At 38.2% G+C, this 18,943-nt stretch overlaps 1 protein-coding gene and 1 long non-coding RNA gene across 2 annotated transcripts in view; both read right to left on the bottom strand.

Annotated features, from left to right (window-relative positions):
* Positions 1–18,943, bottom strand: part of p3h2 (prolyl 3-hydroxylase 2) — a 49,114-nt gene that overhangs the window by 6,051 nt on the left and 24,120 nt on the right. The window contains exons 2-5 of the mRNA XM_028027483.1: positions 6,886–7,038; positions 6,151–6,340; positions 3,943–4,074; positions 2,664–2,791 (exon numbers count right to left, since the gene is read on the bottom strand). Coding sequence (XP_027883284.1) covers positions 2,664–2,791; positions 3,943–4,074; positions 6,151–6,340; positions 6,886–7,038 — 603 coding nt within the window. The remainder of the gene's footprint in view (positions 1–2,663; positions 2,792–3,942; positions 4,075–6,150; positions 6,341–6,885; positions 7,039–18,943) is intronic.
* On the bottom strand, positions 1,518–2,657 carry LOC114150792 (uncharacterized). The gene is made up of 2 exons (XR_003596835.1): positions 2,116–2,657; positions 1,518–2,051 (listed from the first exon to the last, which is right to left on the bottom strand). It is a non-coding gene; the product is annotated as an uncharacterized LOC114150792 (long non-coding RNA).

Genomic DNA, 18,943 nt, shown 5'->3' with positions numbered 1-18,943 from the left:
ACCCTCAGTTTTCCTTTCTTTTGAAAGCAGGACCTTTGGACGGAGAGGCATGTTCAGCCAGGCCTTGACACCCTACAAATGAGCTCCCAGAGGCAAGAAAAGGAGGGAATGCATGGAGGAGGCAGGCTGGAGGGCAATTAATGTAGAGTAAACTGACAAGATGTGAAAAATGGGAATGCTAGAAAGCTATAAGCTAATATATAAGCTTCAGCCTCCTTATCTCAGCTTCTGATAATGTTATCCAGACAGTCACACATTCTGCTGGAAACTTTGGTTGCTCTAATGAGCAACAGGCTTTTTCTAGTGAGAGACTAAATATTTGGGAGAGCAACAAGGCAGCGGCCTAGGTCTTTTTTAGTTAAACAAACTGATGACCAACCAGACAGATTTTTGGAAAACAACCTTTAGCTCCGGCCAAGAAGTGGGCTTTTTACGAAAGGTTGTCAGCTTTCCTCTCAAGTCTTTCCTCACTTCCTGCATAACGTCTTTATCTGCCTTTCATCATTCTGGTTTGGAGCATTCCCAGGGCTTCTTTCCAGTCCATCTTCACTAAGAAGAGAGGAAATTTCTGGACGTTGTGGATGATTTGTAGATGTAGCAATGACTTATCCTTACTCTATATAGTGTTCAGACGCACTTCAAACGCAAAGAGGGGATTGTAAAAACAAAACCATGACTGTTTTAAACTGCACACATTCATTTCTAAGATTAGTCGCTGTGCTATTAGTTAATAAGTTCACCAATTTCTCCACTCACTTCTTCCAGAATATTAAATCCTTCTGTGATTGACTCAGCCTGTCTGGGATTCTGTTTCAAGTTCAAGCCAGGCTATGGTCTGTTGTAAATTAAGCCATTTAGCTGTGAGATAATGGCGGAGAATTAAATGTGCTTTGAGTACCAACATCAAAATAACTTAAAAATATGTGGAGAAAAAAGATGAGGGCAAAATACAATATGTCATAGGTTCGTTAAATACTTGGACAGTTTTATCCAAGCTGATAAATCCAAATTTTCCCTCCTCTCTTTCGTCTATCCTTACACTTTGTGGACTTTAGAATCTTGGGCACTGGAACATGTTGCTACTGCAAAGCTCAGACTTTGCAGGACGATGAAATATTCCACGGAATATTTTATCGTCCTGCAAAGTGTGAGCTCCAGACACAGAAAATATATTCCTCTAGACTGGACTGCTGTTGAATCATACAAAGTTCAAATTTCAGAGTCTGGATGAAGAGCAGAGAGGCACAGAGTCCAAGCTGCTTGAGGTCCAGTGTGAAGTATTTACATTTTAACTTGATCTGGGGAGCCACGTCATTTGCTGGTGTTGGTCCACTGGGTTTCATTAAAGCCAAAGTCAGCGTTGCTTCATGCTTCCCTCTGCTGCCAAGCTTTATAAAGATGCTAATTTAACTTTAATATTTTCTGTGAAACCAAATTCTGGGGTTTCAGAAGCTGTATTCCATAATACATCAAAATGAACAAAAATTGACTTGAAATATATTTTTCTTACTTTTATATCTGAATGTTTACTAAATGTACTAAAATAAATTACATTTAATTACATTTAATTAGCATGGTGACCTTGCAGCAAGAAGGTCCTCGGTTCAAGTCTTGGTCTTTCTGCTTGGAGTTTGTATGCTCTCCATGTGCATGAATGTATTCTCTCTAGGTACTCCGGCTTACCCCAAGTCCAAACACATGACTGACAAGCAGGTATGGACAATGGATTGATGAATAATTTGAGATACATCTGTTCATCATTTCCCTAACACAAGGTTTTGCTGTGTCTTGAGCAAGTAACTGTGAGTCGTGTGTTTTTCCTAAAATCCCCATGATGACACGGATCTCTCAAGCAATAAATTTCACCTGAAACACACTTTACGTCAAATCCAAACCTATGAGCCTCTGCTACATACTGTCAGACTGTCGATTTGATCAACTCTGTCCAGCCTTTCCTTGAGCTGTCAAACCTATGGAGGAAATTTTATGTCGTAATCCAAGAGCACATTTTCAGTCTGAAAGCAGGATTTCATATCTTTTGTTCTCAAAACCTTTTACACTTTTGCTTACATTTTTATTTTGAAAGTAGGATTTCATATCTTTTGTTCTCAAAACCTTTAATATTTTTGCTTACATTTTTATTTTGAAAGCAAAACTTTATGTCTTTTTTTCTCAAATCTTGCAATACTTGTACTCAAAACCTCTCATCACACTCACACTTCATCTCTGCTCGCTTACGAAACATAGAACTGCCTTTTGGCACAGTCGCCTAAGAACCTCTCAGCCAATAGAATGAAAGTGTTGTATTGGGTGCGTTTGTTTCCTTCTAACGTCTGTGCCTGTGTGGCCACTCTTGATTGTAGCAACCTTCGCCACCCGCTGGATGTAGGGAGAAACAACATGTCAGCTTTCTGCTCCGTAGTACACTAAACATCCGCCAGCTAACAGCTACTAATCTTAGGCAGGAGTTTGTTCACCCAACCAAAGACAACATAGTCACAACATGATATCTATCTATCTATCTATCTATCTATCTAACTTAAAAGTTTTGAGAAGAAAGATATGAAATCCTGCTTTCAGGCTGAAAATGTGTGCTCTTGGATTATGGCAGAAAAAGTCCTCCATACAAACCCAGCCCTCACATGACGCAGCAGATTTCTGACCTCTCGTGGGGTGCTGTCATGTGTCAGGATTTCTCTGTAGTGATCCACGTTGTCTGTCATAAACTCGTCTCCCTCGTGGAACAGAAGGTAGGTCAGAGCGCACTGCAGCGCTTCCTCCAGCCTGTTGACTGCACACATTAAGAGAGACAAGAAGAAAATTCAACATTTTTCTCTGATTAGTGTTTATCAGTATATTACTGCAGATGGACTGGATTATCAAATTTTATGGCATGCTAGGATGTAACACAGCTAGCATTCAGAAAATAATATTACAAAGGAAATAAAGCCAAGCACTGATTGTACAGAGACAACCATGCATGCAAGTACAAACGAGTCAATAGTTTCCTATAAAAAGAAATAGGCTACTGCCATTTTTGCCACTTTGCACTGCATACAAATTTTTTTCACATATCAGACACCTTTTGGTCCATGTTTCTGCTAGGTGTAAGCCTTCCTTATTCTGCTGTAAAGATGAAAGGTTAATACAGGACTTCCTTCTTTAGCTAATGGAGTTTATTTGCTGCTGTCACCAGCAGTTTGCAGGTTTGTTAAAGTCTGGAGATTTGAGCTGAAACAAAAATGTTTTTTTATGGAAGATACGCAGATAAGGCAAGCAGAACCACTGCTGAGTGATTTAAAACTTCCACTGCTGCTGAGTCAAATAAAACAGACTGAGGCTGCAGAGCAGAAAAATGTTTAAGATGACAAATAATAGTAGTTTTTATACTGCTTCTGAACTTCTTGACTGTTAGATTACTCTTATTTCCATTTAGGCAATAAAAATGCTTTCTTAGGACACAACATCTTTGAAGAACAATACCTAAAATTTTGAAATATAGTTTGTGAAAATGAAAACCATTTATTCTAATATACCATTGGATGGTTTAGTGTTTTCAAGGTGAAACTTAAAGTCTAATCATGTACAATTCAGAGGGGTTTCAAAAACACCATTACTAGCTGAAGTCTATCAAGACTACCAAATGTCATAACAAACTTGATTATTGTTGGACTGCTTAAAGACATTGAAATATCCAAAGAGACACACATCTGAAAATGTTATTAATTCTCAATTCTCAGCAAATTAACTTCATCTACTTGTATCTGCATGCATGAACTGTGGGCGCAATAATTTATCCTCTTTACATTCAAACAAATGGCTGTCATGTCCAAGAACCTCAAAATCAAAATGTGTTAATCTAAAATGTAATCACTTCTGTCAACACATCTGTTTACTTATACATGACTGTAAGAAAAATGTCAAAGACTACAAACATCCCACCTTTAAAATAGGCAAACTGAAGGTAGTCGTAGTGAAGAGGCAGGTAGTTCTCCATGGGGGAGAGGCGGCCTGGACGTGTAGCGAGATCTCGGACGCACTCATGCTCACAGTGCAAAACCTGAGTAAAGTGATCTGCAACAAATGCAATCAAAAATTTAGTCTTTGGATTATGCTAAGGGAAATTTGGATTTGCAAACTTTTACAAATGTGAATGTCGACATTTGATGTTCATGAACCTTGTAGCAGTTAATCCCATAAGGTAGCAATAAAATAGTTTGCTCCGATGGGGACTGTAGGTAGGACCTGATGTTAGGTCATCCTTTGGAGAATCAGGATTTGGGAGGCTGCTTATCATTTCCTCATGCTGTATACTGAGAAGACAGCCAGCAGTGACAGCATGCATTTGTGAATGTGTTGTTAGCATGTATGTGGAGTGAGGTCACTCTGAAGCAGCTGCAGCACGATTTTCCTTTCAGACAGAAAGGATGTGATGTTTAAATTTCTTCAGGAAACCCCAGAGGAGCAGAGGTCACACCTGAATCACGCAGAGCTGCAACAGGATTTAGGTCGAATATAGAAATTTTAACACATACAGACGGAAGCAGTTCTGTTAAATCCTTCTCTTGTTTCATCCAAGTCACACAGCAGATTAATTTTCCAAAGCCATACATCATTACACATATAAACATTATGATCGCAGAATCGACTGGTGGAGCGCTATGGAAAATAATCCGTTCATTTTAAGTAAAACAAAGCCTGGCCAAAATGAATTAGCTGTCTTTTAATGTTTACCCAATCCGACCACACACATGAGAGAGTCAGAAAACACTCACTCAGCAATTAGGCAGCGGCTACTGCACAAAAACCTGCTTCAGCTTCCAAAGAAAATGGCCTGACTTTTGTCAAACACACATGTCCCATTGACTGGGATGGAGGAAGCAAAAGTAAAAGTGAAAATGCAGAACGACTAAAAAAAAAACTTTAGATTTTGAAAATATTTCCAAATACAAGAGAGAAAAACAAAACAACAAGATAACAGAAAGACAGTAAAATTAAATGAAAAGATACAAGAGGACAAAAGTATTTTTATTAGTTTCTTTCACCCTTTAAGGGCTCTGGAGGTCAACATTGCCCCAAACTTCATTAGCAAAGAAGAATGAAAAAACAAATCAGTCTCTACATGCATGAAGCTGGTAGAGACATACCCCAACAGCTGCCATTGAAGAGAAAAGTTTTCTACTCGGTATTGACTCAGGTAAGCTGCATACGGATGGCTCACGTATGTAAAATAAACTGAAAAACGTGTCGGTCTCCTTCCAGTTCCCAATTATTTTGCTATTTTATCCCAGCCTACCACATAAAATCCCAATCAAATACATGTCTGTTTTTAGCTGCATTTTTTATTTACAAAATGTGAACTGAATACATTTTAAAAGCACCACACTGAATACATGCAATACGAAAGCTGGCGGTTTTTTGTTTATTTACATATTTTATTTTGAGCAGAAACACAGAATTGCTAGAAATACTTGAGTATGGAAAATCATCTTCTACTGTGTCCATAAATGTATTCATGTTGTCTTCCTGGCCTGAGGTCAAGTTGTCTACATGGTCTGTCGAAGATGGTAATAGTGCATATCTACCAAATCCCAGAGCTAACTGTGCAGCAAAGCTAGTCCAGCCAAACTAAGCAGAATACTTACACTGAGCGAGTAATCTGGCTGTTCTTTGTAATGACCACTTATATTATTCCTTAAAGACTATAAAATGAAATCATTTTGACAGCTGCACATCTGGAACATGTGCAAAACTATACAGCCTAATCTCTGTACTTCCAACTTGAATCTATGTTTTATAACATAGATTAACAAAAAGTTATACACACTGGACCTACAGTAGCTAGTAGAGCTATAAACGCAAATTATTCAATTTATGTTTTCTTTTATCTGTAAAGATGACAAGACAAACCTTTTTATTATCAAGAAGTCCAAATTGAAGCATGGACAAAGGGATTATTATTTTAACTGTACATACATATTGATAAATACATTTTGATCTACTTAAGATGAATGATGAAATCTTAAGAAGAATTATACACTGGTTTTATCTGTCGCTGGATGATAAATATTTATGTTTGCACTAAAATTTAAACATAGCACTGAAACTGAAACCAGGTAGATACGTTTTCTGTGACTTTTTCTGTCTTACCTGACACGACTTCATGTAGGCTGTAGCGATAGCGTACGTGGTCGTGGCCCTCAAACTTCTGCGGACCCTGGCACAGTGCCCGACACTCCACATCGGCTTTATAGTACTCCACCAAAGCATCCTCCAACAGAGTTACAGCTCCTTCATAGTCGCCTTTGTCGTATAACTTTACTGCAGCTGTGAATGATTGCTGTGACAGAGAAGTCACAGGGAAGGAGAAAGAGACAACAGGAGAGGATAAATCTTAAAGCATCTTTCTATTTCTTCAAGTTATGCTTTAAAGAACGTACATTTTCTTATGATAAAGAAGTGTTAAGTAAAGCGCCAGCAGTATCTAATTTGTGCACAAAGACACCAAGGTAAAGAAGAGTAGAATATTTTGTTCTGAAGTTACATTTGTCAATTTTTACTTATGTATTTAGTTTTCACATATAACACACTGGGGTAATTAGCCGTGAAAAGGAAAAGTTCAAGACGTAGACTTTTCCAATGGAAGGTACTGCTTAGTTTTAAGCCACACAAAAAAGAAAAAGAAGTGGCTGGAGCAGCAGCATAAGGAGTTAAAACCCGTTTGCATTCAAAGCTTATCACTAAAGGCCTCAGTGAGTTTCCAGTCACTAAAACTCTAGGGGTCATTTCTATCAAGGCCGTTTGTAAAACCACAGCAGCTGTACTTTCGAAATCACATGCTGCAGACAGGAGGAAAGCCTCGACCATAAGGACTGTTTCTTTTACCTGATGAGGCCGGGCTTCCCAGTCCACAAAGTGGCTTTCTTCTACACCCTGCAGGTCTTTGTACTGTTCGAGGTGTTGGCCCATCTCCACATGTTCTGGATTGGCCTGAAAATAGGTATGAGCTGCTGCTGCCGCCTTTTCCGGCTGCTTCAACTGAAAAAGAAAAACAGAACCAGAGAAAAAAGTATATGCCATTAAATGCTAAAAGGCTCTAATTTTGGATGAATAGAACAAAATTTCCACAAACTAAGTTCAAGTAGGTCAAAAAGTTCAGAGAACAAGAAAAGTCCGTTCATTTCCAGCACAGCAGGTTGTGTTGTTTTCCCATTTCAGCCTCATTTTTACGTATATTACTAGGAACAGTAAAGCCTCTCAGAAGAAAGGGACAGAGTTGATTGATAAGCCTGACAAAAAGACAACAATTTCTTTGAAGAAACATCTGCTGAAAGAGGCAGACCACTTGACAAAAACTCAAGCCTTTCCCAAAAATAAAGTTTTGAGGAAATAGTTGGACACTCCGATGTCACATCTGAACAGAGAAAATCTGAGCAGATTTAGGAGGCCACACCGTTCCCATCCACATCCTGTTATGAAAAGACAGCCGTCATTATTATAGCCAGTGCAATAAATGATTTTCTTCACAAATGAAGAACAGAAACTTGGCAGAGTTTACAGAGGAGGAGTATGGCTGAATACGTAGCCTCATAAATCTGTTCTACTGTACATACTGAGAAATGCATCTAACATGAAGATCTAATTTATTCAAATACCTTGTGGAAAGTGCAAAAATAAAAAGTAACAGTTTGTATTTTTTATTTTTTTTTTACATTTGAGATAAGTAGTAAGTTTTACTCTGAAATGGAGTTTATTTAAGTTTTTAACCTTTGGATATGGAACCATTGCCTGCTTACATTTGTTTTTCTAATTTTATCTACTGCACTAGCTGGAGAAAACAGATGACTGTCCTGAAAACCAACTATTTTAATCAGGGCAAGTACTGCATGTGTTATATGTTGAGACAACATAGGACTTGTTTAGGAGAAATGGAAACTGTGATGAAATGCTTTAGCAGTTGTAACCAAGAAATATATAAAACCACATAGTTTCACAAAGCTATATGGCTACAACTACCAGGATAAGCTATTATGTCACTGCTTACAAAATCAGACAGCACTAAAAAAAATGAGCAGCTCAGTGGATATTTTTATCCCCACTTAACAATGTTAAAAAACACTGATGTGTAGGGCTTACTGGTTGAGTTAACATTAATGTCAGCAGTTCAGCTGTTAAATCTCACTTCTCAGATTTTATACGACTTGTACGCTTTACTTCGATGCAGTAAAAGAGTCTTGTAACAATCCAGAAGGAGCTCTAGAGTGCAGATGGTGCTTGTGATGTCATGCTGCATTGGGTTTACACACCCAAACTAGTCCTGGAATGTCAACATGAATCTTCCATCATTGGCAATCAAAGAGCATGTGTCCCAACAGCGAACAAATAAGTCCCAAAATCTTTCTCATGCCTCTGTTCCTCTACTGTCTGTTAAAATGTAAAACAATGCTATCATGTCTGGCTCTTATCAGAGGAGACAATAATACTTAAGCCTGAACATGAACCGAAGCAAAACGTACACCACACACTAAATTCAGGTCATACATTCAAAGGTTGTGTGTCTGTTGTGTGGTTTTCTTCATATAGTCATCATTGTTCACTAAACACTTAGTTCCTGGAAATAGCTGTCTAATGTTTTGTTGTGATTGATAATGACTGATCCAGAGTGCGCAATCTATGAGCACACAGCAAAGGAAGACGATCTGAGGATTTCAAGGAAATAAAAGTCAAATGGTAAGAGGTAAAAGTCAGACAGAGCCTGTTTTCTGTTTAATATTCCCTGCAGGGACAGCTGCTGGCAATCGAGTCAGCTCCTCACCTTATGAGCGCCTCCAAACTATAAAGAAGATCACAGCGTTTCTCAACTTCCAGTGACAACAGAGAAGGTCAGTTTGGCTAAAATACATAACAGATTGCTCAACACTCCACCAACCCTCATTCCCTAGGCATTTCTCTGCCCTGCACTGACTGATTTTTGGCTCTAAAGTCTAAAGAGATTTGTTATGAGAAAAATACAAGTTTTTATTTCCCCAATTCTCACATTTGTTCAGGATTATGGAAATGGAAAAGTAGAATAGGTTTTTCTACAGAAAGTGAAGTTATTTGTGCTTTCTACCGAGGATCCAGGCTTGATATGCAGCCCTAATGGAAAAAGCAGACAATCGTCTTCTCACAAACATCCCACTTCACTCAGAAGAATAATGCTGCAGTCTGACAATGTTGGCTCTGCCTCATGCCGCGGTACAGAGAAAACCCAGCAGGACATGCTCGATTAGCCCTGAAAGGCCAAAGGCAGAAGCAGAGCCGAGTGCATTCCTGGCCGGATCACCTGCTTGGAGCCATTGGAAAGCACCCAACAACAGTGACCCAAAAACAGGGAAGAATGAGTGCAACCAGAGCATCAAGAGTGATCGTACTGTGTTTTTTTCCTGTCTCACTTTTACAAGTTTTATACAGTCTGTCACAACCAATCAACATGCTAAAAGAGCCACCGGGTAAATGAGATGGTGTTTTTGTCCCCTTAGGAATAAAATGTGAATATTTACTGAGAAATCATCTATGGACCCGAGTCAGAAAAAACACAGAGATGTAAAAAAACTGTATTTTTAATTACATCTCAAAACATACTGGTTATTAATTTAGGCTGTGAGAGAGTGCAAGAGTACAAAACACGGACATAGCCCTTAACTCATAATGTGAATAACTAACAAACCTTTAAGGTGGGAGGATAGGAAAATATTTTCAGTGCTGTTCATACATCTTTTTATAGTTCTCAAAGAGAAATCAGATCAAACTAAAATCTGTAGCTGCAGATCAATGCTTTACATAACAGCAGATTAAACAGTGAGAACAAAGTTCTGATCTGTGCATCTCTACTTAAGTTGTGTCAGATCATAAAAAAAAAGTCTTATTAAATTATTAAGAAATTCATGAGGCCTGTTCACCTTAACATTCAATTTAAAGTCAGGGATAGGGTAATCCCTTCATAGTACTTTATTGTCAGATCCACATACTGCAACTTCAACCCTTAGGTTCTCAAAAAATCTAGATATAGTTTCAAGATTCAAGGAGTTTATGTGTTTTTTGAGGAATTTATCAAAGTGAACATAATACAAGGAAAGCTTTATGAGAAATTTAAAATCATAAACGTGTTCAGGTATCATTTATTGAATGATGTAGAAGAGATACTGGTCACATTTAAGCAAATTTAAACTTGTGAGATGATCACCTGTGTTTGTCAGAGATAAAAAAAAAAAAAAAAAAATCAGGATTGATCAACTGTAAAATGAGTGTAAATATTTTAAACTCAGAATACATCCATGGATCCTGTGCAGAATGAAACCTCTGGATGTTAGACTGCCAAGAATTTGGGTTAAAAACAACCACAGGATGTAGATGCAGAAGCAAAATGACCAGACTGGATACATCACCAAACAAACTGTTCTGCAGGAACGGGTTGCATTGTGCAATAAATATACAACATGCATGTTGTGTTTTACACTATTACTAAAACTTTTATGATGAAATTCATGAAAAAAAATGTATATTTATCCCAAATTGTCTGTCAGAGTAAGAACTGAAACTGCTGTTGCTCTCATGTTTAAAACCGTTTCCAGACAGAAAGTCAGTGCTTTGTTGGCACAAAATATTTTAAGTGCTGCTAATTTTAACTTTAATCTACAAGATTAAAATCATTACAGCCCTGCCATTCAAGGCACATTTCCAAACACATTGAGTTAGTGTACATCTTGTTCCCCGAGACTACGTTTTCTCTCCCACAACATTTCAAAGCAGCACCTGTAGAGTTGAATAAATGCCTCTCAGTCTGTGCCCTCACTTTGCCCGAGTCGCCCAGCTTTTGGACTGTTCTGCCAATTTGGAAAAAAAAATGCTTTTAATGTGGGTACGATATCGTGCCAAGCTAAACTTTCATTAACATGCTCCACCAGGCCTCCTCCTTGATGAACAGGTATGTAAACAGGCCTGGGCTAGCACCTTAGAAACGCCACTGATGTTGTGGCAAAAACAGCACTTATCCCAGAGCAAAAACAGGTCTTTAAATAAAAATAAAAGTTGCAAGACAATATGAATAATTATTATACCATAGGGAATAGTTAAGCAAAACTAAAACAGGGCTTTAATTATTTATGTTACAGAGGCACAAACCTAGAGTTCAGTTTGAAATGACTGCTTCCTAATGGATTGCAGTTGGGGGAAAAAAAGCGATTACATTGTGTGCACAGTCCAGATTAATTTCAAAAGGCTAATATTTTATTCTTTCTACCAAAAAATTGTCATGTAGCCATGGGTGGAAATGTTGCAAAGCCAGACATTACGTCTTTTCTTTGACTTTTCCCTGCAGTTAAGGCTCCCAAAGTGGAACCCTCTCCTTGTTCTATCTACAAAGAAACTGAATAGACATGAGGATCATGTTACTGAAACACAAAGCCTGCTGTTCTCAACAGCCAGTAATCAAAGAACAGTCAAAGTAAAAAGTAGTTTTTTTTTCTTGAACAAATGTTGAAGCACCATGTTTAACAATTTCCTTTCTTGTGATTAGAAAGAAAGTTTCTTTCAAATCAGCCTCAGACAACTCTGAGCAACCTCTCCTTGCAATAATTAACTTAACTCAGGACACAGCCATTTTCTGCAAATAATTATCCCCAAACATATGATACGTCTGTGTCTTTAGACTCTTCCTGTACATTTTTAAATAAAAACAATATTTACTCCTCTGCAAGCAGAGCAGTTACATAAAGTTTACTTTTACCCAGCTGAGATTTGAGTGTGATGTAGAGGCTGCACTGCGTTCTTTACTCTGTATTTATCCGTAAGCAAATAGGCAAACGTAAAAGCAGCTTATTCAACAGAAGAAAGTCTGACCTTTTAGTTTATCGCATCATCTTGGTAAGAATTTTGACTTGCTTCAGGTTTATTAGCTTTCAAACTCAGCAGTTTGTCGCTGCAGTCTGAACATCTGGATAAAATAATCAGGATGTAATTTAAACGTAACAGATTTAAGAGTGGGTCAAAAATACTGTTTTATTAGGTTCTTCCGGTATATATGCTGTTTTAATATGACAGAAGAGAAATGAAAATATTAATCTACTATTTATTAAAAAAGGATAAGGATCAGAAAAGCTCACAGTGATTTGGGAAGACTCCATCTCTGCTGTTTTTACTGCGATAACTCAGGATATAATTTAAACGTAACAGATTTAAATTACTTGACACAGCACAGCTGCAATGTCAAGTTTCAATTTGTCTTATACAACATTTTTCTTATTTCAACAAGTCTTATTCAATGGAATAAAACGCTATATTAGTTTACCGGACAGAATATATGCCAAATGCAATAATAATTATTGATTATATTATTGTATTAAACTCGACCCTGTTAAAAGGAGATTTTTTTATATACTTATGGTAGATTTATTAGGGATGCTGAGTCAGGATGCTGGAATCCATACCTGGCACTCAAGAGTTCATGCTAGTTTGTGTAAGTGGCTGATTATCTTACCATGAGGCATGCCAGCCCACTCACTTCCACTCTGAATCATCGCAAAAGCGCACAGACAGACCTTTGAGTGACGATCGGAGAAACTGAGAAATTCCTGGAAGTCTGGAGCCTCTATGTGGGGCTTCCTCGGTTCTAAGGAAATACGCCAGTCTCTTTCAAATTCAACAAGACAGGCAGTCTCATGAATGCAGAAAAAAGTTGCTCTGCTTTCAGCCCGACAATTTCAGCCCATGTGGCTGTGAAACGTTTGGACACCTCTGCTCTTTAACGTTATAATCTCAGCTGAGCAGACCAGACAGTGGTTTCCTTTTGAATTACACTGATTAGTCAAATACTGGTCTAACACACAATCTTGAGTGTAACACAATACATTTTTCCGAGCCAATCAGGAAACCAGTCAACCAAACAAGGTGTACTTTAAATAAAACATGGCTAAAACATTAGGCTCATGCAATGGTAGGAAAACAGTGATGTCATGGGCTAAAGCAGCCGGTTTTGATATCCGTTCTCCCTGTCCTTTAGTTTTCTGTCCGTCACATCACCTCTTCTCTATTCCCCTGTCTGTTCTCGCTGACAGCTCTGCTCTGCACACTGACCTCTTTCTCCTGTTCCTATAAGGTCGTTTCTGAGGAATTCCTGGGAATAAACCTCAGTAATGTTGCTGCAAAAAAAAAAAAAAGGCCTCTTCATTAGACACGTGAGGACATGGTTGGCATCCTAAAGGATGAGAACATACTTAAGGGAAACAGCAGCCGAATAATAAAGTCTCTGTTCACAGCAGCACGTCGTCACTCTATGAAAAACTTCTGGCTTTAATTAGTAGGTAAAATGAACAAACAAGCTTGACCATAATAGCCTGAAAACCCAGAATGTGAATCAAGCGCTCACGATCCAGAAGCTATTAGCAACCAAAACACAGTTTGTCTTTATAATGACCTAATGTAAATCAGCCAAGCTGAACTGCTGGGTTTACAACTGTGGCCATGTCTTCCCTGTGGTTGACATCATCTGGCTGTACAGGGCAATGACTGATCCTGCTATTTTCACCATATTGTCTCAGTTCCCAGTTAAGCTCCATGGAGCTGATGAGAGACTATACAACCTCTTCCCAGAGCTATTCTGAGACCATCAGACACCACAGAATAATCTGTAGTCAACAGTTTCAGTACACAGAGGGCCATCTTTGTCTACAAACCTAAAAAAAAAAAAAAAGCTCAAGGTGTGTTTGATTTAAGCAGTGCAGACAGGGTGGAAAATCACTCATAATGTCTTCCTCCTCCCCTGACGCCCTCATGCCCTCTTCAAACACATTTCTCATGTTTCCTCCTGCCGAAAATACAGCAACACAGTCACTCCTCTTTCCCTGGGACTTCTAAAAACAGACCTGCGTAACCACCCGTTTTATTTTCGTTTAGAGCTACGATCTTCTGATCTCCCACCACATCAGCCTTCATTCATATAAAGGTGCCTTTTTCTCAACTGCGGAAAAATCTAAAGTGTTCCAAGAAGTTTGGAAAACAGCAGTGTTTTGTTTCCATCACTTTCCTCTTTGGTTGAGGTTGGGGAGTGTCGGAGTGTACCAAAGGTGTACACAGAGTGGAACAGGAGCCCATGCAGGGGACACCATATATACTGGCAAGAAAGGTTTTCTTTTTTTCTTGCCTGGATTAAACAGGAACTTATGGGAAAGATATTCTCCCACCAGGAAACAGTTAAAAACTCTCACATGTGGCAATAAAAAGTCAGGTGGGTCTTCTATTTGCTCACTAACATGGTTACTTTGCAAAATTGGGATGTTCTCCTGAGATTGCACAACATGTCAACAGATGAACAAGCTCCCTGAAGTGTAGATTTCTTGAAAACAGTTTTTGTGTTGTGCCTTTAAGGCATTGATATTATGAGGTTAGACACAATGATGTAGAAAATCTCTCCACAAAGCTTTTACTGCTATAAACCAAAAGAGTCGATATGTTTTTTTTCACATCTCTCACTTTGTCCCGACACTTTATTATTGTGATAACTAAACAAGTACATAATTTATACCAAAGTAAATGTTCATGTTTCATTTGAATATTGCGCAAATAAAACATGAACAACATTTTAGTTTTCTTTGGGACGGTGAGTTGCTTCAGCAATTCAAAAATCTGAATTTCGCTGTTGAGGTTGGCATTGCCACCAATCAGTCAATTACTGTAAACATCTATTACCATCCCTAGGAAAGGCAAGTAAGAAAAACCTAACAGCTCAAAATACATTCACGTCATTGCAGTAGCATGACTTAAAATAGATTTTACTGCAGTTTTTTAATAGTAAGCTGTGAAGATTGCTTTACCTCCCTTTCCATCAATCTCATTGCATGTGGTTTCAAGTTAAGTCCCAATTCAACCTTATTTGTCTAAGCACAAGTTGTTAAAAGCTCCTTGACAATTATTCTGACTGTTAAGAAAACAACTGTTTATGGCACCATGGAGATATCATGTTTTGTTTTTTTATATCTTACCCAATTTAAAAAGTGGCCTTTGCATCACATCATAAGGTGCTTTTGACAAAATGCCCTGTATAGCTTTTCACTCATTGCTTAATTTCATGCAATTTTTTATTTTACCCTGGCAATCATGTGTGTGTATTTCCACTCCTGGGTCCAAAACTGACATGTTTACAAAAATTGCATCCTCCTGTTGCTGCTTCAGTGGCATCAATTTGGCGATAAATATCTCTGCCAACCACAATAGTAGACAGAAGAATGTGATTAAAAGCAATAAAATTAGACCAATAAAGTTTTTTAATTGTTCACAGGCAAAAATAATAGATACCATTTAAAAAAAACAAAAACTCACACTTTAGCACTTTTTTCTCCCTATAAGAAAAGTGCTAAAAAGCTCCAGAAAGCTGCATTGGTTCAAATACATGGAAACAGGCCTTTAGTTATTACTCAGGAGATTGAGATTAGCTTAAAAAGAAAAATATAAAAATACTTCAGGCACATCTGTTTTCTAGGAACTGCAGTAAAAGATGAATTTATTTCAAAGCTTTTCACAGATCTTTACAAGGTGGGACAACAGATGTGGAGGGTACTGCAATTGTGGTCAAGATAAGCAAGATAGACATGAAACTAATTAAAATCTGGTGCCGATGTGTTCAAATGCATCTTATTGTAACAGCAAATATATTGGTATGCAGAAACATTCAACAGAGACATAAACTTTCCCTGTGTGAGCACAAGACAGATGTTGATGTGTCTTTTGCTCATTGGTTCATGGACCTAAAGTGCCGTCGAGAGTCGTTGCAAAATCACACAATGAAGGGAGCAAAGAAGCACATAAATCCAAATCACCACCCCTTCCAGAGCAGAACAGCCACGTTAGGAAACACTGAAGCATTTCAACACTCATGAGAAATCAGTTAAAATATGACCTATTCTCAGAAGGAAACACTGTTGACTTTTCTAAATCTTTTTGTACCATTAAAATAGGAAAAACTTTCTATTCCAAAGAAAAATTACAAGAAGCAGCACAGCTGAAGGATCCGTGCCATCAGCCCTTCCAGTCAGATGTAGGGGTCAAAGGTGAGCTTCTCACGTAAGTGTGGACACACTCAGCTTTCCCACTTTGCCTCTAAAGCTGCCAGTCTTGAAAAATAAGAAAAGATGAGCATGATGTGGAGTTTAAGTGCTAAATCCTAAGCAAACCCATCCGAAACAAGATCTACGGAGGAGGAAACTGAGCATGTGTGAATGAGGCGACTTTCAGAGTGTTGGCAGACAATGGCAACTTTTATTCAGGTGGTAACTCTGTGTTGTGAGGAAACTAAGGCAAATTGAAATGTGTTTTGCTCATTCTGAAATCAATTGTGAGTTCCAGCAATGAGTGATTTTATGGGCATAGCACATAGTCAGCAAAAGGTCAACAAAGTGTGTGAGCGACTTAAATAGATCTCAATGTCAATGATGGATGTGGAAAAAGCTCTTTGTCTTTTGCATCACACACATTTGTTCACAAATTGCTGTCATAGACAAGCATGAAAGCTGAAGTTCCCAGTGGAAAATATTTATCTGCTTTGATGATCACAGAGTTGGCAAACATACGAGATGTCATCCTGCACAATATTTATGTTCTGAGTTTCAACATAATTTGAAAGGGATAATTAGTAAGGGATAAAAAAAACCCCGAAGAAGTATTTTCCGGTTAAAAGTTAGGGTTCATCCTGAATTCACAATGAGATAATAGACCCCGCTCCTTCAGAGAGTTAAATTAACTCATCAATCAAAACAGCAGTCCTCGAAGAATGAAGAGTTTTAAATGCTTCAGACAGCTATATTGAAAACGTTCAAGTAAATTCAGGAAAAAAAAAACAAGATGGAGGCTGCTCTGTGTTTCCTTTCAGCTCTTTCTGAAGTTACAGGTGTTGGGAAAGCTGAGTTTAAACACCCAAAATCAACAGTGAACTGACAGCAACAAACAAAAAAACCAGCAGCACATCACATGTAGCCCATCAAAATCTCTCCCACACACGATGTGTCCTGCTGTAAGCCAGTTTGCCTTAAAAAGAAACCCTCCTTTTCTGTGTTTTACAGCTTGAAGGAATATTTTCACTTTTCACAGCTACACAGTTTGACTCCCCTGCTGAGCTCACCACTGAAGAGAATCCAACAAGATCTATGACATGTTCCCTTTTGGCGTCAAAAAGTTCACGTTTACAGCCTAAAAAGGAGGGGAAAGGTTCATAGTGCAAGACTGTGGCAAGAAGAGGAAAGCGCCTGGCTTTCAGACGGTGACGAACATAAAATTCTGGCTCAGAAAATATACACAGGGTCACTGTTTGGGTGAGAGATAACCTAGATAAAACCTTTGATTTGGTGCCTATTTTTCCTTGTCAGACCCTTCCTTCAACACATTAAGGAAAACTGTTGCTTATTTTCTTGCTTGTTTTATCAAAGTCATGATCCTTATTTTACTTCCTTTTTTAAAACAATGATCAAAGTTTATTTAAACACATTAATCAAACAGCATGGAGATTAAATAAACCCAATCAGGCTGTTGTAGATCTGAATTTATATCAAAGTGTTTGGAAGTTTGATGTCAATTTTTGAAATTGGTTTTGCTTACCAGAAATTCTTGGCATATCTGGAAACCAAACAGACGACTCTGAAATGCTTTAGGGTCAAAATGTACAGAGATATGCATCACCACATGCACAAATACTCTCACGCCTTTACATTTACCCAGCGGGGGATTTAACCAAAGAGCACATCCATATGACAACAGCAATATTTCAGATTTATGGGCGAGCACGTTGTAAAACTCTTACAAACTCTCAGCACATAATGAGACGACGCCAGAGGAATATAAATCCTCTGAGGAAATGTTGGGAGAAACGTTTTCAGATATTTTTTTTACCTCTTGCCTCCCAAGTGTCGGTTCGAATATCCAGCCCTGCAGCTTTGTCAGAGGGTCCACACACCGACAGATTTCATCCGACTTATTTTACACATGTTTGATGATTAGAGTGTGGCCTCGCACGCGTAGAAAATGCAAATGTGTCAAAGACTTTGACAGAAAACTATTTATGACCTGGTTAGCTGATTTGCAGTAAATCTTGAGTTTTACTGTGAAAGGACTAATCAGAAGCAGATTTTATCATGATAATTTGAGGTATTTGTTGAGACCAGGAAGAAAGTGACGACATGTTTTTAAAAATTAATTAGCATCAATGTCACCTTTTGCCAATGTATCTGTCTCTCCGTACAGTCAGAGCCCGACAAACACAAATTATGCTCTAAAGGTAACATTTATATCTAATAGGCTGCTTTAAGACAACAGCAGTTGTCTTAAACAAGCTGCTGTTTAAGACAACAGGCTTAAACAGCAGCCTGTTTCACGCCATTTCATGGCGTGATTACATTGCCAGCCACAGCCTTCATTAGCATGATCATTTTGGGGTTTTGCAAACATCATCAATTAGATTTTATCACTATTACAATTCGTCACAATCTTTATCACTCTAACTTTCTTTTCCCATGATAACAATAAAGAGAGCAATGATTGCCTGTCCAAAACACAATGTGTCACTGTTCCCATTTAACTGAAAGTAATTAAAAACTCACCCACAGAAGAATAGGGGTAATTCTCTTTCAAAGTCTTTAAAGTAATAAGTCTTTCCTCGCCTTGTAAACATGGGACACACTCCGGATGCTGTCACATAGCACAAGCCTAGTGTTCCTGACGCACAGCATGCTGACTGCAATTTTAGACCAAGCAGGTTTAAAAGCACCAAAACCCACAAAAGCACCAAAATCAGATGATGCCGTTTACTTTTTCTCAGATACTAATCCGTTCAGGAATAATGTGTCTGTTTATTTGTGCTCAAACGGTCTACATGATGTCCAGCAGATGTTTCCATCTCGGTGTTTGCTTTGGGTGAAAAGCT

The sequence above is a fragment of the Xiphophorus couchianus genome, chromosome 9, assembly GCF_001444195.1.
Source record: "Xiphophorus couchianus chromosome 9, X_couchianus-1.0, whole genome shotgun sequence".
Taxonomy (NCBI): domain Eukaryota; kingdom Metazoa; phylum Chordata; class Actinopteri; order Cyprinodontiformes; family Poeciliidae; genus Xiphophorus; species Xiphophorus couchianus.
Note: the sequence above shows the minus strand (reverse complement) of the source record. Positions and strands in the feature narration are given on the sequence as shown.